This window comes from Entelurus aequoreus, linkage group LG26 (genome assembly GCF_033978785.1).
Source record: "Entelurus aequoreus isolate RoL-2023_Sb linkage group LG26, RoL_Eaeq_v1.1, whole genome shotgun sequence".
NCBI lineage: Eukaryota > Metazoa > Chordata > Actinopteri > Syngnathiformes > Syngnathidae > Entelurus > Entelurus aequoreus.
The window spans coordinates 4,104,798-4,128,954 of NC_084756.1; the positions used below are offsets into that span (position 1 = coordinate 4,104,798).

A 24,157-nucleotide genomic window follows, 5' to 3' on the forward strand; every position below is an offset into this window, starting at 1 on the left:
TGAAGACGGATATAGTAACGTGCACTTCCGGGAAGACATTTGTTTACTTCAAAATAAAACTCTCTGGAAACGCAGCGTTCGCCTCGTAAATGCCAAATTAAGACTTTTTAAACGCGTCTAGAAGTAAATACAAGGACAACTGTGTTCATGTCGTCTTAGTTGGTTGAAGTTTATTTAACATTTAAATTCTATACACCACGTTTTTTTATTTCTCTTTACAACATGCCCAAAAAAGGAGTAGGAAGAAACGAAGTTTATTTAATCCAACCCAACATATATGTTGACTTCCTGTTCTCACTTTGTAACACACTTTACAAAAATTACTTCTAAATACAACAGCTCTCTTTATAATAGTTATATCCGTTGTAATTCACATAATAAAATGTATAATATCTTATTTTCAGTTAGTTCAAGACGTTTGTCATAATTCTGTTTCATTGTACTTTGTAAACACTTTGAAGACTTTCTTAAAGTGGATCATGTTAGTACATTGTTCACAAGGGAAATTGTTCCACACAGTAGCTCAGTTACAAAGGATGGAAAGGGTAATGCAAGTATAAAGTAGACTAAAAATGTACCATAGTAGCAATATAAAATATAACATATATGTAATATTTATATATTATGTATACAGTATATAATATATACTGATATATTATACTAAATTGTATTTTTATATAATATCTACAATATAGTATTATTATTTTAGTCCACATACTGATATGCGAATGGTTTTAAGTGTTGTACGTGCATACAAATGTTTTAAATTACATTTTCCTCTAAGGTTATATTTCTCCTCTTTTGTTGAGAAGAATTGTTGTACATTCTTGGCTAGCAGGTTCTAGTTTGCTTTGTACATCACGTTATTGTCATTTTTATTTTCAATAAATAGTTTGTATGTTCTCTGTATCCAACATTATGCATTATTATAACTGATCTTTTTTGTAACACAGTTATTAAAGGATTTTTTTTGTCTAAAACATCCATCCATCCATTTTCTACCACTAGTTGGCTTTATTTAATATATAAATATTTCTGGCCACTTTATGTTGTATTTTTTTAAATTGATTATTTCCGGTTCATTTAATCATTTATAAACTACCACACCCACCTGGCCAAAGTCTTTAAGTCTACTCCGTCTTCCGTCAATTAGTATTTTTTATTGTTGTATTTTTACTTTCTCTTTGTAGCTGCTGACAGAAGCACATTGTATATATGTTATATAATTTTTGTATTTTTACTTTCTCTTTGTAGCTGCTGACAGAAGCACATTGTATGTATGTTATATAATTGCATAGTTGGTTAGAATAAATAAATACAATATGTAAATATAAGTTCATATTTACATATCATGTGATTAAAAATGTATTTCCTTTGGTAATTGCATGCAAGTATATGTTAACTTTATTTTTTCTTACAAAACCCATGTAAATTGGAGGGGAACATATTTTTAATCACATTATATATAAATATGAACTTATATTTATACACTGTATTTATTTATTCTAACCAACTATGAAATTATATAACATATATACAATGTGCTTCTGTCAGCAGCTGCACTCTTCAACTGCATTACACAATCATAACATGTCATATTTACAGTATTTTGCTCCTTTTAGCCATTACTCAAACTACTTTCCTGTGTATGTGTTACAGTCTTATAACAAACGTATATAAGTAATGTAGTATCTGACACAATCATAACAACATGTCATGTTTACAGTATTTCGCTCCTTTTAAGCATTACCCAAACTACTTTCCTCTTTGTTTGTTAGTCTTACAACAAAAGTATATATGTCATGTAGTATCTGGCACAATCATAACGTGTGATATTTACAGTATTTTGCTCCTTTTAAGCATTACCCAAACTACTTTCCTGTTTTTTATGTTGCAGTCTTATACCAAAAGTATACACTACCGTTCAAAAGTTTGGGGTCACCCAAACAATTTTGTGGAATAGCCTTCATTTCTAAGAACAAGAATAGACTGTCGAGTTTCAGATGAAAGTTCTCTTTTTCTGGCCATTTTGAGCGTTTAATTGACCCCACAAATGTGATGCTCCAGAAACTCAATCTGCTCAAAGGAAGGTCAGTTTTGTAGCTTCTGTAACGAGCTAAACTGTTTTCAGATGTGTGAACATGATTGCACAAGGGTTTTCTAATCATCAATTAGCCTTCTGAGCCAATGAGCAAACACATTGTACCATTAGAACACTGGAGTGATAGTTGCTGAAAATGGGCCTCTATACACCTATGTAGATATTGCACCAAAAACCAGACATTTGCAGCTAGAATAGTAATTTACCACATTAGCAATGTATAGAGTGTATTTCTTTAAAGTTAAGACTAGTTTAAAGTTATCTTCAATGAAAAGTACAGTGCTTTTCCTTCAAAAATAAGGACATTTCAATGTGACCCCAAACTTTTGAACGGTAGTGTATACGTCATGTAGTATCTGACACAATCATAACATGTCATATTTACAGTATTTTGCTCTCTTTAAGCATTATCCAAACTACTTTCCTGTTTGTTTGTTTGTTAGTCTTGTAGTATCTAACACAATCATAACATGTCATATGTACAGTATTTTGCTCATTTTAAGCATTACCCAGACTACTTTCCTGTGTATGTGTTACAGTCTTATAACAAAAGTATATAAGTAATGTAGTATCTGACACAATCATAACAACATGTCATATTTACAGTATTTTGCTCCTTTTAAGCATTTCCCAAACTATGTTCCTGTTTGTTTATGTTACAGTCTTATAACAAAAGTATATATGTCATGTAGTATCTGACACAATCATAACAACATGTCATATTTACATTATTTTGCTCCTTTTATGAATTACCCAAACTACTTTCCTGTTTTTTTATGTTGCAGTCTTATACCAAAAGTATATATGTCATGTAGTATCTCAGTGGTCTCCAACCTTTTTGTACTTGCGGACCGGTCAACGCTTAAAAATTTGTCCCACGGACAAATTGTATTTTTTTTTTGTCATAAAAAAATACAATTATGTGTGCTTACGGACTGTATCCCTGCAGACTGTATTGATTTATATTGATATATAATGTATATATTGTGTTTTTTATGTTTATTTAATTGAAAAATTACAAAAAAAACTTATTTTTTTAAAAAATTTCTTGTGCGGCCGCGGCGGTACCAATCGGTCCACGGACAGGTACCGGGCCGCGGCCCGGTGGTTGGGGACCATCTGACACAATCATAACAACATGTCATATTTACAGTATTTTGCTCCCTTTAAGCATTATCCAAACCACTTTCCTGTTTGTTTGTTTGTTTGTTTGTTAGTCTTATAGTATCTAACTCAATCATAACATGTCATATTGACATTATTTTGCTCCTTTTAACCATTACCCAAACTACTTTCCTGTGTATTAATGTTACAGTCTTATAACAAAAGTATATAAGTAATGTAGTATCTGACACAATCATAACAACATGTCATATTTAAAGTATTTTGCTCCTTTTATACATTACCCAAACTATGTTCCTGTTTGTTTATGTTACAGTCTTATAACAAAAGTATATATGTCATGTAGTATCTAACACAATCATAACATGCCATATTTACAGAATTTGGCTCCGTTTAAGCATTACCCAAACTACTTTCCTGTTTATGTTAGTCTTATATCAAAAGTACATATGTCATGTAGTGTCTGACACAATCATAACAACATGTCATAAACTCCTCCACCCCTAATTTGTTATACAATCATGACAGATCGTTCCTTACCGGGTTAATGGCAGACTGCAGTTTTCTCCGCACCAACAGGGGGCGCAGTGTCGTCACAGGCTCCTAAGGCGGGAATAACCCTTCTTGACCAACTACGGTCTTTCCTTCCGGCTCCGGTCTGCTATCAAGTGCAAAGGTAAAGAATGGACCGGCGTTGCAATCTAAATACATCTCTAACATCTTGAGTGCTGACACAAAGTAACATCGAACATTTAAATCGTGTGATAGTTCGGCTGGAAGACGTGGATGTATTTGATACAAAAATGGTGACATTACGACTAGAAACTGGCTTTAGGATGTTCGTCCGTGGCTGCCATCTTATTCGGGCCCTCACGTTGTATATCAAACCCCGGCTAAGTGTTTACACTATGTTATATTTAAATAGTTACCGAGGAGTCTTTGCGTCGTAACGCCGGAGTTTATGCTTCTTATTTTGCCGCGTTCTAGGCAAGCGTGTAGGCTATCGAGTTAGCATGCTAGCCGCCGCGCTAATGTTTGTGCTATGGTTGTTATCACTCACACAGATGCTGATGCCCAAGAAGAATCGCATTGCTATCTACGAGCTCCTCTTCAAGGAGGGAGTCATGGTTGCAAAGAAAGATGTCCACCTGGCCAAGCACCCGGAGCTGGCTGACAAGAACGTGCCCAACCTTCATGTGATGAAAGCCATGCAGGTAAAGTACAGTCTGCCAAATAGTGATCCTGGCTCCGGTTTTAGTCACCGGGCTAAACTCATCCACAGTATGCCAAATAGTGATCCTGGCTCGTCTTTTATTCACTAGAGCGAAACTAAACTTCTCCACCCCTAATACTCTAACTACTTTCCTGTTGGTTTATGTTAGTCCTATAACAAAATTATATAAGTAATGTAGTATCTGACACAAGCATAACAACATGTCATATTTACAGTATTTTGCTCCTTTTAAGCATTACCCAAATTACTTTCCTGTTGGTTTATGTTAGTCTTATTACAATAGTATATTTGTCATGTAGTATCTGACACAATCATAACATGTCAAATTTACAGTATTTTGCTCTGTTTAAACATTACCCAAACTACTTTCCTGTTTATGTTACAGTCTTATAACAAATGTATGTAATGTAGTATCTGATACAATCGTAACATGTCATATTTATAATGATAATGATAAATGGGTTATACTTGTATAGTGCTTTTCTACCTTCAAGGTACTCAAAGCGCTTTGACAGTATTTCCACATTCACCCGTTCACACACTGATGGCGGGAGCTGCCATGCAAGGCGCTAACCAGCAGCCATCAGGAGCAAGGGTGAAGTGTCTTGCCCAAGGACACAACGTACGTGACTAAGATGGTAGAAGGTGGGGATTGAACCCCAGTAACCAGCAACCCTCCGATTGCTGGCACGGCCACTCTACAGTATTTTGCTCTGTTTAAACATCACCCCAACTACTTTCTTGTTTATGTTAGTCTTATAACAAACGTATGTCATGTAGTATCTGATACAATCGTAACATGTCATATTTACAGTATTTTGCGCCGTTTAAGCATTACCCAAACTACTTTCCTGTTTATGTTACAGTCTTATAACAAACGTATGTCATGTAGTATCTGATACAATCGTAACATGTCATATTTACAGTATTTTGCGCCGTTTAAACATTACCCAAACTACTTTCCTGTTTATGTTACAGTCTTATAACAAACGTATGTAATGTATAGGGTTGGGTATCGTTTGAATTCGAACGATTCCGATTCCAATTCTTTGTTTCGATTCCGATTCCTGACGATTCTCGGTTCCGATTCTTTTAAGAGGCAGGGTCAAAAAAAAGTTTAGAATATTTTAAATGAGCTAGCTAACCTACAGTCTTTCTGAATGAAATAGTCTGACATTCTCCATCAATTTTAATTCTATTAACTTTTTATGAACTTTACTATAAATTCCTCACAGGGCTGTTTTCAACTAGAATATAAATATCAAATCTATGAACTTGAATATAAATATTATAAATTATGAATACATTTTCCCAGGGGTACACTTTCCTCAAGAGAGCTTTATTTTTGAAAACCTCATGAAAACACATTTACACACACAAGTGTATGATGCTGCAGGTACTTAAACATGTTACCGTGCTCCCACTGATGGGCTAACCTGGTGCAGAAAAGCAAATAAACAATAAGAAACAACTTGCAAAACCCAGTCCAGATTAGCAGCAGGTACAGTATAAAATCAGAGACAGTTCTTGTTTAGGAAAATGACCATATCCGCCTTCTCAGGCAGGATGCGTGAGCGTTCTGGACAGATAGTGTCTCCTGCTGTGGAAAATACACGTTCGCTGGGTGTGGAAGAAGCTTGAACGCATAAATAGGAGAAAGCGCGATCTGACAGCAAAGGATAAGGGACGGCGTGGCGAAGTTGGTAGAGTGGCTGTGCCAGCAATCGGAGTGTTGCTGGTTACTGGGGTTCAATTCCCACCTTCTACCTTCCTAGTCACGTCCGTTGTGTCCTTGGGCAAGACACTTCACCCTTTGCCTCTGATGGGTGCTGGTAGCGCCTTGCATGGCAGCTCCCGCCATCAGTGTGTGAATGTGTGTGTGAATGGGTAAATGTGGAAATACTGTCAAAGCGCTTTGAGTACCTTGAAGGTAGAAAAGCGCTATACAAGTACAACCCATTTATCATTTATAAGTCTTTTGTTGGTTCCACCGGACCACCACCATGCAGCAGGGTCGTCAGACATAAGTATCGGTGGAACGTCCTGGTACATCTGCAGCTCTCTCTCCACTCGTTTCTTGATGGACATGGAGCTCTGTTATTTCGCAGTTATTTCATTTTTTTTTTGTAAAGTGAAGCCACACTTTCGACCGCCGACGCCTGCTATCCATGCTTGAGCTTGACTGACTCGCTCGGCTATGCTAACACTTCTGGCGGTGGGCACTTCTTCGTTGGTGCTCAGCAGCTTCTTCTTCCGGTTCGGCTGACTTTTTTTTTTTTTTTTCCGGTCGGCGGACTGGGTATCGAAAATAGGAATCGAAATTTAAACTTTTGAACGATTCCGGGAGAATCGGAAAGTTAGTCCCGGTTCCAATCGATACTCGATACCCAACCCTAGTAATGTAGTATCTGATACAATCGTAACATGTCATATTTACAGTATTTTGCTCTGTTTAAACATTACCCAAACTACTTTCTTGTTTATGTTAGTCTTATAACAAACGTATGTCATGTAGTATCTGATACAATCGTAACATGTCATATTTACAGTATTTTGCTCTGTTTAAACATTACCCAAACTACTTTCTTGTTTATGTTAGTCTTATAACAAACGTATGTCATGTAGTATCTGATACAATCGTAACATGTCATATTTACAGTATTTTGCGCCGTTTAAGCATTACCCAAACTACTTTCCTGTTTGTTTATGTTAGTCTTATAACAAAAGTATATATGTAATGTAGTATCTGACACAATCATAACATGTGATATTTACTGTATTTTGCTCGTTTTAAGCATTACCCAAACTACTTTGCTGTTTATGTTTGTTACAGTCTTATAACAAAAGTATATACGTAATGTAGTATCTGGCACAATCATAACATGTGATATTTACTGTATTTTGCTCCTTTTAAGCATTACCCAAACTACTTTCCTGTTTATGTTACAGTCTTATAACAAACGTATGTCATGTAGTATCTGATACAATCATAACATGTCATATTTACAGTATTTTGCGCCGTTTAAGCATTACCCAAACTACTTTCCTGTTTGTTAGTCTTATAACAAAAGTATATATGTCTTATAGTATCTGACACAATCATAACATGTCATATTTACAGTATTTTGCTCCTTTTAAGCATTACCCAAACTACTTTCCCGTTTGTTTGTTACAGTGTTATAACAAAGTATATAAGTAATGTACCGTATTTTTCGGAGTATAAGTCGCTCCGGAGTATAAGTCGCACCGGCCGAAAATGCATAATAAAGAAGGAAAAAAAACATATAAGTCGCACTGGAGTATAAGTCTCATTTTTGGGGGAAATTTATTTGATAAAACCCAACACCAAGAATAGACATTTGAAAGGCAATATAACATAAATAAAGAATAGTGAACAACAGGCTGAATAAGTGTACGTTATATGAGGCATAAATAACCAACTGAGAACGTGCCTGGTATGTTACCGTAACATATAATGGTAAGAGTCATTCAAATAACTATAACATATAGAACATGCTATACGTTTACCAAACAATCTGTCACTCCTAATCGCTAAATCCCATGAAATCTTATACGTCTAGTCTCTTACGTGAATGAGCTAAATAATATTACAGTACGTAATGTAGTATCTGACACAATCATAACATGTCATTATTACAGTATTTTGCTCCTTTTAAGCATTACCCAAACTACTTTCCTGATTTTTTATGTTAGTCTTATAACAAAAGTATATATGTCATGTAGTGTCTGACACAATCATAACATGTCATATTTACAGTATTTTGCTCCTTTTATGCATTAACCAAACTACTTTCCTGTTTGTTAGTCTTATAACAAAAGTATAGTCTTATAACAAAAGTATAAATATCATGTAGTATCTGACACAATCATAACATGTCATAAACTCCTCCACCCCTAATTTGTTATACAATCATGATAGATCGTTCCGAAGGGTGTAACGATTCGATTCAGAATTTGTGGTTGGCGACACGATTCTGGGACGATTTTTTTTTTTTAGGGCAATACGATCATAACAATTCGAGTTCAAATCAATTCAGTAACTTTTTAGCAAAGAAAAATAAAATTACCGTAACTAGTATGAGCGTGAAATAAATATTGGATGCTGGACACTCCAGGTGAATTTTTCTATGTTCCTGTTATTTCTTGTCAGGGAATTATATATAAATGAAGTACGGATACAAACAATTAATGAACAATGCATTCATTTCTTATTTGAATAAAATTCAACCAACAATTTAGCATAAATTACCAAGAGGAAACATTTTCTGCTCACATTGTTAGTATTCAAAAACTTTTCAATAACAGTACAGTAACCAACATTATTACAGTAGACTTACCTGCTACTGCTGCTTTAATAAATAAATACAGTATTCATATCACAAATAAAATGCAACCAACATCTCTTTGGGTTGAATTAAAGGATTTGCTTGCTACTTTTGCTGTTTTTAGACATATAAATAACACAAGTGCAAGCTAAATTAATGTAATAAACAAAGTGTAACCAACATCTGTTTGGGTTAAATGAGCAGCAGTGGTTTGACCTGCTACTACTCATTTTACTAAACATTAGGGTAGCAGAAAAAAGTCACAACAAATGCGATATAAGGATGAAACGGAAGTGACAGCTGAAAAGTTTGGGCGACTCTGACTGCTCACATTTTCATTATTCAAAAACTTTTCAATAACACTACAGTAACCAACATTTTAATTTCCCTGCTACTTCTGCCTTTTTGACAAAATAATACAGGAATGATATAAAAAATATAATGCAACCAACATCTCTTCAGGTTGAATGAAACCGATTCACTTGCTACTTTTATTGTTTTTAGACATAAATAACACGAGTACAAAATTAAGTAATGTAAAAAAAACAAAGTGTAACCAACATCTGTTTGAGTTAAATGAGCAGTGGTTTGACCTGCCACTACTCATTTTAATAAACATTATGGTAGCAGAAAAAAAAGAGTGCATAAAATATATAATGTAAAGACAAAACGGAAGTGACAGAGGACAAGTTTGGGCGACTCACAGACTTCCTGAGACAAAGTTGAAAAGGGTGTAATAAACACAGTTGGAAAAGTAAGTAAAGTGACCATTTCTTCAGTCATGAATGACTTACTTTACTTAGTGCATTAGTATTATTGAATATGTTCAGGAAGTCACCATAACTTGCTCCATTGTGGCTTAAAGTTGTGTTGCGGTTTTATATTATTGTGTTGCAGCGTTTGTATTTGTAGTGGCTTTTGGAATCGTGCTGTAGCTGAAAGTTGTTGTGTTGGAATTTATGATATTGTCTTGTTGCGACTTCTTGGCCACTGAAGCTATCCGCCATTCTTGTTTAGTTGGCTGATGGAGATGATGCAACAAAGTTAAACTTCATACAAAGTCATCTGTTATTAAATTCAATGTTTCCTTTTTTCTAATGTCAATCAAATCCATACATTCCCTTTTAAAACGATGTTGCATGGATACTTATCTTTAAGAAGGCTAACTTGCCGAGCACAGATGGATGTAGTTGAATCTAAGGAATATAAATTGATTAATTGTTGCAGGCCTACTCATGTGTTATACAGACATAATAGATACATCCACACAGTTGCTGTGAATATATAGTTACTAATGTTTAAATGCCACATTTAGTCCTGGGCTCATAATACATTTTCACCCAAAAATGATTGCCAATAGACGAAGACATGTTTTTTGTTTTAACATGAAATCAGTGTTTTTAAACCTTAATTTTTGCATCAAAATATCACTTCTGCGTTTTTTTTTAAATATACAAAAAATGGGATCCAAACAAAATATGTTGAACGCTGGCCTCAGCTGCGGGCACTCGGGTAAAGTTGCCAAAATGGGACACGTTTTCTGACTTCTTTCATGCATGTTAAAGTATTTTATATTTTCAGTGATAATGTGAGTAAATGATGTAGTAAACTCTGTGTGCTACATTACGTGTCAAAAAGGTTGGTATATGAAAATAGATCTCAAATAAAATAGTGTAGAAATTCACCTAATAGCAGGAAATATAGTCTTGATTTTCTACATTTTTTGCGTGTTAGAACTTTGTGCTGATAGAAATGTTCTTTCCCCCCCCCAATTTTCCTCTTTTGATACTTAACTCCAAGAAATGAACTTTAATGAGGTTTTTGCCTGCAGTCCCTGAAGTCTTGCGGCTATGTCAAGGAGCAGTTTGCCTGGCGTCACTTCTACTGGTCCCTCACCAACGAGGGAATCCAGTACCTGAGAGACTTCCTCCACCTTCCCTCAGAGATCGTGCCCGCTACTCTGCGTCGCCAGACCCGCCCTGAGACCGCCAGGCCCCGGCCCAAGGGTGAGTGCTTTGTTGCTTGAATTATGGGTAGAGAACACATCCATGCTGTGAAGTCAACATAGACTCATTTGAAATTGATTCATGCATTGTCAGTGACTCCATTCACACCTAAATCTATTTAGTTTTATTGTAGCTCCCTTACCAAAGTCAGACTGCAAACTAAGACTGTAACAATTATTTGTCGACAATAGTCGTGATGTCCTCACTCGTGTTTTTCCCTGAGGAAGTGGGTCAGCATCGTCACTCGCAAAAACATGGCCAGTGCTAACATGTAAAGTGTGAAAACATGTATTCTTATTCTCGTTAAAACCTAATACTTTGCTCAACGTGGACCTTGTTTTTATGTCACTACATGTGTGATACGCCAGCATTTGAAGACATGATGTCATCTCAACCTCGCTAAGAGAGATAGCTGCTACCTTGCTAGCTAGCTAATAAGAGTCAAACCAAGTTGTGTGAAAAATAACTTAAGAAAACTATAATTTTAGCCAAAGTCAACCAACTAAATTTTGTCTTCATCAATTCAAGTATGTTTTAAAGCAGCCTCAATTTGCAATGCCGAAAAAATGTGTACACACAATGTGGAGATATCAAAGGATTAAACATACAATCTATTAAATAGCCAACATTTTAATAATTACTTAAATATAAAATTCTACACATTCAGTCTATTAGAGTGCTAACACTGCCAATAGTTAATCAATATGTCAGTGTGCAGATTTTAAACCTCACTAAATGATTTTCTTTTACAGGAAGTTAGATTTTGTTTTGTTTTCTTTGCTACTATTTCAACTGTTTTTTAGCACTTGGCTGTTCCTTTTATTTTCATGGAAACATATGAATAATCATTTAAATGTATGCAACATCTGAATGAGCAGCACAGTTAGTGTAAATAAATATTTATGAATCAATTAATCATCTTTGTTGTTAGTAAGCACAAAATAACTTAAGCTGCATTTAGAAGTCGATGGATAACTTAGAGCCATTAAATATGTGCGTTTTATTATCTTACTAATCGTTAGGATAATCTTTGACTGATCAACTATGGAAATAATGGTTAGTTGCAGCCTGAGTGCAAACAAGACAAAATGCTGCACACACAATTGCAGACTTTTAAAGATGGCTACCGACCTTGTCCTCAATGCACTGTAGCATCCTCACTACAATAAGATCTAAGTCAGCAATCTCATCTCCATGGTGACAAACTGTGACACTGGAGGATGAGGAATAGTTCAACACAATACATCTATCTTTATTACCATAGGGCTGCAATCGCTCCCTAGAGGACCAGCAAAAATGTTTCTCAGCTGAGGTTCATGTGGGCTGCTCTGGTACTCAGTTGTAATCAGTGTTGGGTTAATTACTGAAAACCAGTTACTAGTTATTTTATTTCAAAAGTTACTAACTCAGTTACTTACACCAAAAAGTAATGAGTTACTGTGAAAAGTAACTATTTAGTTACTTATATATTTTTTTAAGGCCCCCTTTAATGCCGTTTGGCCTTCATTTCAGTACTGTTATTGCACTGGATAATACAATGTGTTGATCAACTTGACATGCATTTGCATCACTGAACTCTGCTAAGCAGTGTGGTCTACATACAACACACAAAGACAAAGATATGTTACAAAGGGCCAATTTATTTCAGGCCAGAACAAATTGACAAAAGTATTTTAAATAGCTGCAACATAACATACATAAGTAACAAACAGCATAATAACAACATAGCTGTAAAGCAAGGAAGGCACAAACTACATACACAAAGCCTAACCAGGCGTTTTTTCCTGAAATAAAATCATGTCTGAAGCCCAGAACACTACACATTTCCCCAGTTTTAGTTTAGAGTAAAGGAACGATTGACCTGGCCCACTAGGATCCCTCTTTATGTTTGTGAACTTTATAGTCTATACATTTAGAATGATGTGATAATCAAACACTCTAGAAGTCTAGAATGAAAGAGTATATAAGAGAATTGACAGAGTGTGTACCTTCAGTGCTGCAATGGCTCTATCAATGTTATCCTGGCTAGCAGTGCCTCGTTAAAATCCAGCCGCTGTTGCTTAGTAGGTGAAGTGTGTCTCTTTTTACTAGCTTCGTCTAAGCATGTTGCTTTTGTAGCTGTTTCAGTAGATATGAATTGCTAGGATAGGATCTTTGATCCAAGACAACTTACATTTAACTAAAATGTTATTTTCTTTGTGGTCGACAAAAGAAAAGTAGTGAGAATATCTCCATGTTAAGAAACTCTGGTTTGGCTCTGCCATATCTTGTTAGTAAACACGGACACGCCCCCCCCGCCCCACACACAGAGCAGCGCGCCTCTTCTGCAGCTCTCCAATAAAACACACTCAGATCCTCTCAGTTTCTAGCTGAAACTGCAATGCATGATGTAGTAACGGTAACTGAGTTACTGAATATAAAAAATAACGCGTTAGATTACTATTTACCGCCGAAAGTAACAACGTTACTGTGATCAATAAATAGTGTACATGTAAGGAACATTTGTAAGGTGTAAATAGTTGTATTCCTGAACTAAATGTGACATGTGACTTCTAACACTGATTTAGTGACAAGTTCAATGGTTGAAAAAGTCCTGCCTTTGTTTTGAAACATTCTTATACTTTCAAAATAAAGTTGCATGACAACATGTGTGTGAAAGTGTAATAAGTGTGTGTGACAGGGATTAAAGTGTAATAAGTGTGTGTGACAGGGATTAAAGTGTAATAAGTGTGTGTGACCGGGATTAAAGTGTAATAATAAGTGTGTGTGACAGGGATGGAAGGAGACAGACCAGCACGCCTCAACCGTGGAGAGTCTGACAGAGATGCCTACAGGAGATCTGCTGCTCCACGTATGTTATATAATTTATTATTATTCTATACATCATTTATTATTATTATATACATACATCATTTAATATATATACATGATTTATTATTATTCTATACATACATCATTTATTATTATTATATACATACATAATTGATTATTATATACATCATTTATTATTATTCTATACATACATAATTTATGATTATTATATACATACATCATTTATTATTATATACATCATTTATTATTATTATATACATCTATTCGTCTCCTACTACTATATTATATACATCTAGTCTCCTACTACTATATTATATACATCTAGTCTCCTACTACTATATTATATACATCTATTAGTCTCCTACTACTATATTATATACATCTATTAGTCTCCTACTACTATATTATATACATCTAGTCTCCTACTACTAATGATCATATTATATACATCTAGTCCAGGGGTCACCAACCTTTTTGAAACAAAGAGCTACTTCTTGGGTACTGATTAATGCGAAGGGCTACCAGTTTGATACACACTTAAATAAATTGCCAGAATTAGCCAATTTGCTCAATCTACCTTTAACTCTGTTATTATTAATAATTAATGATATTTATCTTTGTGGAAACACTGATCATCTTAATGATTTCTCACAATAAATATATATAGAAACCGATAAATATCAATATGCAACACTTTATTTTTATATTTTCTCTAAGTGCACATTTTTCAAATTGAACATTTTCAAATGATCACTTCTAAGACAGTCTTGTGAAATCACAATATCCCATTTTAACTAGCTAGCCACTAAAAAATGTTAACAAATCATGAATTACTTTGCACCATGTTTGTACAAATAACTCATGTAAAATACAAAAGTCAAATCTCAAATTTTTAAATAAATCATGTCACACTTTGAGCTGGACACCAAATCTGTTATCTGTTTCTTTGTCAGTTAGTCTTTAAAATATTTTCTTGGATTTTCAAATTCTATTTGAGTCTTGTCTCTCTTAGAATTAAAAATGTCGAGCAAAGCGAGACCAGCTTGCTAGTAAATAAATAAAATTGAAAAAATAGAGGCAGCTCACTGGTAAGTGCTGCTATTTGAGCTATTTTTAGAACAGGCCAGCGGGCTACTCATCTGGTCCTTACGGGCTACCTGGTGCCCACGGGCACCGCGTGGGTGACCCCTGATCTAGTCTCATACCATTAATGATCATATTATATACACTTAGTCTCCTACTATATTATATACATCTAGTCTCCTACTACTATATCATATACATGTAGTCTACTACTACTATATTATATACATGTAGTCTACTACTACTATATTATATACATGTAGTCTACTACTACTATATTATATACATCTAGTCTACCAATGATCATATTGTATACATCTAGTCTACTGATGATCATATTGTATACATCTAGTCTACTGATGATCATATTGTATACATCTAGTCTACTAATGATCATATTGTATACATCTAGTCTACTAATGATCATATTGTATACATGTGTGTGTGTAGCGGGCGTGGACAAGAAGGCAGAAGCGGGTGCAGGAGCAGCTGCAGAGTTCAGTTTTGTAAGTAGAGTGTAAGAAGAAGAACTTCTCCTTCTACTCTTTTTAATGTTGTTTCTTGTTGCAGAGAGGAGGATTTGGTCGTGGCAGAGGAGGACAGCAGCCTCAGTAATCTTTTCTCTACAATAAAAGAAAATACAAACCATTTACTCTTCTTCTTTTCATTCATTTTTGTCACAATACCACTTTAATTCAATATAGCAAATGCAATGTGAAGAAAGTATGTTGAACACTTGCCTCACTCACTGGTACTGACTGGTCCTCTCACCTCAACACCACTGAGGTGTAGTACACTAGCTTATACACTGAGGTGCAGTACACTAGTTTATACACTGATATGCAGTACACTAGTTTATACACTGATGTGCAGTACACTAGTTTATACACTGAGGTGCAGTACACTAGTTTATACACTGAAGTGCAGTACACTAGTTTACACACTGAGGTGCAGTACACTAGTTTACACACTGAGGTGCAGTGCACTAGTTTATACACTGAGGTGCAGTACACTAGTTTATACACTGATGTGCAGTACACTAGTTTATACACTGAGGTGCAGTACACTACTTTATACACTGAGGTGCAGTACACTAGTTTATACACTCAGGCGCAGTACACTAGTTTACACACTGAGGTGCAGTACACTAGTTTATACACTGATGTGCAGTACACTAGTTTATACACTCAGGAGCAGTACACTAGTTTATACACTGAGGTGCTGTACACTGGTTTACACACTGAGGTGCAGTGCACTAGTTTATACACTCAGGTGCAGTACACTAATATGTCTAACCTGCCACTATTAATATCATGTCTAACCTGCCACTATAAGTGGATCTTCCTGGCTGCTGGCAGTGTGACGTCACCTTTTCATCACATCTTCACCTTCAGCATGCTGTCATCAACAAGACATTACCTCAGCCACCGATGGGGGCAAAAGTGGCGCACTAACACTGCATGACTAATCAGCGAGAGCAGCAGCAGAAGAAGAAAGGACTTTGCAGCGACCAATCAAATGAGCTCCAGGGAGAAAGGGCGTGGTCATCCATTCGTGTGCAGGACAGGAACCTAACTAACCAGCCAGTTAACTAACCAAATAGTTAACTAACGTGTCACAAGGTTACACAAACAGTGATGTCTATTAAACTAAATGAGTTATATAATCATCAACATACTCGCATCTCTAAGACTCGAGCACCGATTAAATGTAGCAGAGAAACAAGTTAGCACACATTCACACACGCGTCAAAAGCATACTTGACAACCTTGAGACCTCCAATATCGGGAGGTGGGGGGTAGGGGGTGGGGCTTGGTAGGGGGGGGGGGCGTGGTTATTTACAGCTAGAATTCACCAACTCGAGTATTTCATATATATATATATGTTCACGGTTCACCGTGCGTGACTGCTCGCCGTCTGTTCGCTGTTGTGAAAAAGGCTAAGTATCGCTCTATCTGTGTGCTTTTAATTGTTCTACAGCTTTCTTTATCACTTCTCAAACATATTTAGTGGTACTATTTAACTTGCAAATCACCCGATCTCTGTCCCACCACCCTTTCCTCAGCTAGCTAGCTGCTAAGCTAGCGCGGAGAAGGTAAGTAGGAAGCTACTCCCGCAGACCGCGACCACTTCCCTGAGGACAGCAGGAACTTCACTCTGTGACAGAAAACACCGTAAGTAATGGCTTCCTGCGCGTCTTGCACCATACTCACAGAGAGGTTGGCTCTGCTAGAGGGCCGTGTCCGCCAGTTAGAGCAGAGTAATGTCGTAACTTTAGATGTTGCGGACACATCTGCTAGCGTTAGCTGTAGCGAGCTAACTAGCCCAGCTTGTAGCAGTCCTAAGCGGCCTACAAACTACGGTGTACCGGTTGAGACGCATAATAGATTTAGCTCTTTAGCTAGTCCTACACCCCAGTCTACCGGGCACCACACCTTAGTCATAGGGGACTCCATCACCCGAAACATAAAGCTTAGCAAACCAGCCACAATAAAGTGTATCCCCGGGGCCAGAGCACCTGACATTGAAGCTAATCTTAGGGAGCTAACTCGCAACAGGCCTAGTAAACACGTACGACAGGCTAATCGCACCACTAGTTATGCGAATATAGTTGTACACGTTGGCTCCAATGACACTAGAATGAGACAGTCAGAGATTACAAAGAGAAACATAGCCAGGACTTGTAATCTCGCCAGAAAGATGTCCAGGCATTGAGTAATTGTCTCTGGCCCCCTGCCTGCGAGAGGCAATGATGAGAGATATAGCAGATTAGTCTCGCTTAACAAGTGGCTGTCTATAATCTGTAGGCAACAGGGACTAACGTTTTTTGATAACTGGGCCACTTTCTGGGGCAAACCAGGCTTGCTGATGAGAGACGGCCTTCACCCTAACCAGGAAGGCGCCATCATCCTGTCTAGAAACATAGACTACTATTTAAATCTCACTTGACTGACTAGACTAGAGCAAGCCGGTCACAGGCAATTACAATGTCTGTTAGTCCGGGTGAGGAGTCAGTTAAGCTACAACTAGCCAGCGCCAGGCTGGATAATCCATGTACGCATAGCAATTCTCTTAGAATAATACACAATTCACATAATGCTTTTTCTGTTGTGTCTGTGTCAGAGGTGGACATGCATTCTACTGAGGTGGCAAATTATGATATGTCCAGTCTATTGCAGCACCAAGCAAACAATCAGAAAATTCCCGTCATATCAATTCCTAGATATGGTCGAAACTATTTAAAGTGCACTACGCATAATAAACGCAACATTGTGAATATTGCTACTACGGATAATCTTAACAAAAACTCGTCAAAACAGCCCAATACCTATAATATGGGCTTTTTAAACATAAGATCATTGTCTCCCAAGGCGTTATTAGTTAATGAGGTCATTAGAGACAACAATCTTAACGTCATTGGTCTAGCCGAGACCTGGCTCAAACCAGACAAATTTTTTGCGCTCAATGAGGCATCTCCTAACTATACGAATGCGCATGTTGCCCGTCCTCTTAAAAGGGGAGGGGGTGTCGCACTAATATATAATGAACATTTCAACCTTACCCCTAACCTAAATAATAAATATAAATCGTTTGAGGTGCTTACTATGAGGTCTGTCACACCGCTACCTCTCGACCTGGCTGTTATCTACCGCCCCCCTGGGCCCTATTCGGACTTTATCAGTGAATTCTCAGAGTTCGTTACTGATCTAGTGACGCACGCCGACAATATAATCATAATGGGGGACTTTAATATCCATATGAATACCCCATCGGACCCTCAGTGCGTGGCGCTCCAAACCATAATTGATAGCTGTGGTCTTACACAAATAATACATGAACCCACGCATCGCAACGGTAATACAATAGATCTAGTGCTTGTCAGGGGTGTCACCACCTCCAAAGTTATGATACTTCCATATACTAAAGTAATGTCCGATCATTACCTTATAAAATTTGAAGTTTTGACTCATTGTCAACAAGCTAATAATAATAATAACTGCTATAGCGGCCGCAACATTAATGCTGCCACAAAGATGACTCTTGCTGACCTACTGCCTTCGGTAATGGCACCATTCCCAAATTATGTCGGCTCTATTGATAACCTCACTAACAACTTTGACGATGCCTTGCGCGAAATTATTGATAGTATAGCACCGCTAAAGCAAAAAAGAGCCCATAAAAGGCGCACCCCATGGTTTACAGAAGAAATTAGAGCTCATAAATTATCATGTAGAAAACTGGAACGCAAATGGCGTGCGACTAAACTTGAGGTTTTCCATCAAGCATGGAGTGATAGTTTAATAACTTATAAACGCATGCTTACCTTAGCTAAAGCTGAATATTACTCCAATCTCATCCGCCTCAACAAAAACGATCCTAAATTTCTGTTTAGTACAGTAGCATCGCTAACCCAACAAGGGACTCAACCCAGTAGCTCCACCCACTCGGCAGATGATTTTATGAATTTCTTTAATAAGAAAATTGAACTCATTAGAAAGGAGATTAAAGACAACGCATCCCAGCTACAACTGGGTTCTATTAACACAAATACGACTGTATATACGACGGACACTGCCCTCCAAAATAGTCTCTCTATTTTTGATGAAATAACATTAGAGGAATTATTACAGCGTGTAAATGGAACAAAACAAACAACATGTTTACTTGACCCACTTCCTGGGAAACTTATCAAGGAACTGTTTGTATTATTAGGTCCATCAGTGTTAAATATTATAAACTTATCACTTTCCTCCGGCACTGTTCCCCTAGCATTCAAAAAAGCGGTTATTCATCCTCTGCTCAAAAGACCTAACCTCGATCCTGATCTCATGGTAAACTACCGGCCGGTGTCCCACCTTCCGTTTATTTCCAAAATTCTCGAAAAAAATTGTTGCACAGCAGCTAAATGAACACTTAGTGACTAACAATCTCTGTGAACCTTTTCAATCCGGTTTCAGGGCAAATCACTCTACGGAGACAGCCCTCGCAAAAATGACTAATGATCTATTGCTAACGATGGATTCTGATGTGTCATCTATGTTGCTGCTTTTTGATCGTAGCGCCGCTTTCGATACCGTCGATCATAATATTTTATTAGAGCGTATCAAAACACGTATTGGTATGTCAGACTTAGCCTTGTCTTGGTTTAACTCTTATCTTACTGACAGGATGCAGTGCGTCTCCCATAACAATGTGACCTCGGACTATGTCAAGGTAACGTGCGGAGTTCCCCAGGGTTCGGTTCTTGGCCCTGCACTCTTTAGTATTTACATGCTGCCGCTGGGTGACATCATACGCAAGTACGGTGTTAGCTTTCACTGTTATGCTGATGACACCCAACTCTACATGCCTCTAAAGCTGACCAACACGCCGGATTGTAGTCAGCTGGAGGCGTGTCTTAACGAAATTAAACAATGGATGTCCGCTAACTTTTTGCAACTCAACGCTAAGAAAACGGAAATGCTGATTATCGGTCCTGCTAGACACCGACATCTATTTAATAATACCACCTTAACATTTGACAACCAAACAATTACACAAGGCGACTCGGTAAAGAATCTGGGTATTATCTTCCACCCAACTCTCTCGTTTGAGTCACACATTAAGAGTGTTACTAAAACGGCCTTCTTTCATCTCCGTAATATCGCTAAAATTCGTTCCATCTTGTCCACTAGCGACGCTGAGATCATTATTCATGCGTTCGTTACGTCTCGTCTAGATTACTGTAACGTATTATTTTCGGGTCTCCCATTAAAAGATTACAGTTGGTACAAAATGCGGCTGCAAGACTTTTGACAAAAACAAGAAAGTTTGATCATATTACGCCTATACTGGCTCACCTGCACTGGCTTCCTGTGCACTTAAGATGCGACTTTAAGGTTTTACTACTTACGTATAAAATACTACACGGTTTAGCTCCAGCCTATCTCGCCGATTGTATTGTACCATATGTCCCGACAAGAAATCTGCGTTCAAAGAACTCCGGCTTATTAGTGATTCCCAGAGTAAAAAAAAAGTATGCGGGCTATAGAGCGTTTTCTATTCGGGCTCCAGTACTCTGGAATGCCCTCCCGGTATCAGTTAGAGATGCTACCTCAGTAGAAGCATTTAAGTCCCATCTTAAAACTAATTTGTATAATCTAGCCTTTATATAGACCCCCCTTTTTTAGACCAGTTGATCTGCCGTTTCTTTTCTTCTCTCCTCTTCTCCCCTGTCCCTTGCGAGGGGGAGTTGCATAGGTCCGGTGGCCATGGATGAAGTGCTGGCTGTCCAGAGTCGGGACTCCGGGTGGACCACTAGCCTGTGCATCGGTTGGGGACATCTCTGCGCTGCTGACCCGTCTCCGCTCGGGATGGTTTCCTGCTGGCCCCGCTATGGACTGGACTCTCGCTGATGTGTTGGATCCACTGTGGACTGGACTTTCACAATATTATGTCAGACCCACTCGACATCCATTGCTTTCGGTCTCCCCTAGAGGGGGTGGGGGGTTACCCACATATGCGGTCCTCTCCAAGGTTTCTCATAGTCATTCACCGACGTCCCACTGGGGTGAGTTTTTCCTTGCCCGTATGTGGGCTCTGTACCGAGGATGTCGTTGTGGCTTGTGCAGCCCTTTGAGACACTTGTGATTTAGGGCTATATAAATAAACATTGATTGATTGATTGATATATATATATATATATATATATATATATATATATATATATATATATATATATATATATATATATATATATATATATATATATTTTATTATACATTATAAATAAAATAAATACTTGAATTTCAGTGTTCTGGTGGCTATCCACTAGATGGCAGCATTGTCCCTGTTTAACTTCTCAGTTCATGATGAGTATATCATTTCGGCCACCGTGTTCAATGGAGAAGTCTGTTCTACAAAATGTACAGGCAACATACACCTTCCCCTTCGAACTGTCCTGGATGAACTGAAATTCTTGTTTCCATTCGTTTTGGAACTTGCAAGCGTATTTCTTCATCTTGCTCGTCGACGGCGTCGCCATGTCCGCCAAGGTCCGCATTGAGCTGGAGGGGGCGTGGCCTCCAGCTCCGGCTGAATACCGGGAGTTTGTCGGGAGAAAATCTCTGCCGGGAGGTTGTCGGGAGAGGCGCTGAATACCGGGATTCTCCCGCTAAAAACGGGAGGGTTGGCAAGCATGGTCAAAAGGGAAGCGGAAATGACACCTACAGGAAGGAAGCGGAAGTGACACTGTCAAGAAATGCTTCAAAATAAAGTATCTGAAAACATAGATAATTGCCAACCCTCCAGTTTTTAGCGGGAGACTCCCGGTATTCAGCGCCTCTCCCGATAACCTCCCGGCAGAAATTTTCTCCCGACAAACTCCCGGTATTCAGCCGTGCGATCAGACGTGAGTGCCGCAAAGCTGAACGCAGGTGGAAGAAGGACAAGCTTCAGGTGTCACTCCAGATTTTAAAGGACTGTTGGCATCGATATCAGAGCACAGTAAAAGAGGCAAAAAGAGAACATTTGGCAAACATTATTGCCTCAAATAGTCTTGACCCTCGTGTTTTATTCAAAACCATTGACTCTGTTCTTAATGCCCCTCAGCCTACATGTTTGGAACCCTCCTCTGAATTGTGCAATGCCTTTTTAAAGTATTTTATTGATAAGATTGCCACAACGAGGGCTCTCATCTCTGTTCCGACCTCTGACCCTTCTGTCCCGTTTAACTACTCTGCTGTTTTTAATCAGTTTGAGCAAGTGACTCTCCGGCAGTTACAAGAGTTAACTAATCATATGAAGCCCTCAGGTTCCCCCCATGATGCTGTCCCTCCTACATTTCTTGTATAGGGCAGCCTGTTCTTAACATTTTAAATAGCAGTTTGTTTTCTGGTGTGGTTCCTACCAGTTTTAAACACGCTGTGGTTCAACCACTTTTAAAGAAACCTGGTCTGGACAGTTCAGTTTTAGCCCATTTTAGACCCATTTCTAAGCTGCCTTTTCTCTCAAAAATCTTGGAGAAGATTGTTTTTACCCAGTTAAACACTTTTTTAGAGGACTCTGATATTTTAGAAGTCTTTCAGTCTGGGTTTAAACCCCTCCATAGTACCGAGTCAGCATTAGTAAGGGTTTTTAATGACATCTTTCAAGCAACAGACTTAAGTGATCATGTGATTTCAGTTTTACTCGATCTAACAGCAGCATTTGATACGGTGGACCATAATATTTTAATTAGCCGCCTACAACATCAAGTGGGCATCTGTGGTACTGCCCCGAGTTGGCTGAAGTCATATTTGACTAACAGGACCTTCTCTGTAAATGTTGCTGGTTCTGAATCTTCTGTTGCTCCCTTAACATGTGGGGTCCCACAGGGCTCAGTTTTAGGACCACTGCTCTTTTCTATTTATTTACTTCCCCTGGGCTCAATCCTAAGAAAGCATGGTATTTGTTTTCATTGTTACGCTGATGACACACAAATGTATTTTCCGTTAAAGAAAAACCATGCCTCTTCAATACAGCCATTACTTGCTTGTCTTGATGACATCAAGGCCTGGATGGCCCTAAACTTCTTAAACTTCAATGAAAAGAAGACAGAAGTAATAGTGTTTGGACCTAGTGGTACCTGTGAGCTTCCCCCTGTTGACTTTGGCCCCTTGGCTTTGTACGTTAAGCCCATGATCACCAACCTGGGTTTTCGTATTGACAGTGATTTTAAATTGGACCGTCAGATTGGCACAGTGGTGAAAGCCAGCTTTTTTTATTTACGTCAGCTGGCTAAGGTTAAAAACCTTCTTTCTAGGCAACAGTTTGAGACAGTAATCCATGCCTTTATTACATCTCGGCTGGATTACTGTAACGCTTTATATTTTGGAATTAGTCAGTCCTCCCTCTCACGTCTGCATCTGGTCCAAAATGCAGCTGCCCGACTTTTAACAAACAAGAAAAAGAGAGCACATTACTCCTGTTTTAGCCTCCCTCCACTGGCTGCCTGTGTCTTTTAGAGTCCATTTTAAAATTATCTTACTTGTTTTTAAATCCTTACATGGTCTTGCCCCACCTTACCTCTCTGAGCTGCTCCACCTCTATGCCCCCACCCGGTCCCTCAGGTCAGCTGATCAGCTGATCCTGGAGGTACCCAAATCCAAGCGTAAGCTCAGGGGGGACAGAGCCTTCTCTGTTGCGGGCCCCAAACTCTGGAATGATCTTCCACTTCATGTGAGACAGGCCCCTTCTTTGGCTATTTTTAAGACCCTTCTTAAAACCCATTTTTATTCACTGGCTTTTAACCCAGCATGAGACTTTAAACTGTTTTTAACTTTTAACTTTTTTAACTGCTTTTTATCTAACAAAATTGTTCTTAGGGTAATTTTGTATTTGCTTTTTAATGTGTATTTTACTTTTGTTTTAAATTTTATTTTTTAGTCTGTCCTTTGCCTTTATTTCTTTGTGG

At 37.9% G+C, this 24,157-nt stretch overlaps 1 protein-coding gene across 1 annotated transcript; it reads left to right on the forward strand.

Moving 5' to 3' along the window:
• The first annotated feature begins 3,770 nt into the window (after positions 1 to 3,770).
• On the forward strand, positions 3,771 to 15,374 carry rps10 (ribosomal protein S10). Its single transcript, XM_062037546.1, has 6 exons — positions 3,771 to 3,899; positions 4,288 to 4,437; positions 10,635 to 10,809; positions 13,583 to 13,660; positions 15,175 to 15,230; positions 15,295 to 15,374. Exons 2-6 carry the CDS (start codon positions 4,288 to 4,290, stop codon positions 15,337 to 15,339), a joined length of 504 nt encoding a protein of 167 aa, XP_061893530.1. The 5' UTR covers positions 3,771 to 3,899; the 3' UTR covers positions 15,340 to 15,374.
• Positions 15,375 to 24,157: the final 8,783 nt, after the last annotated feature.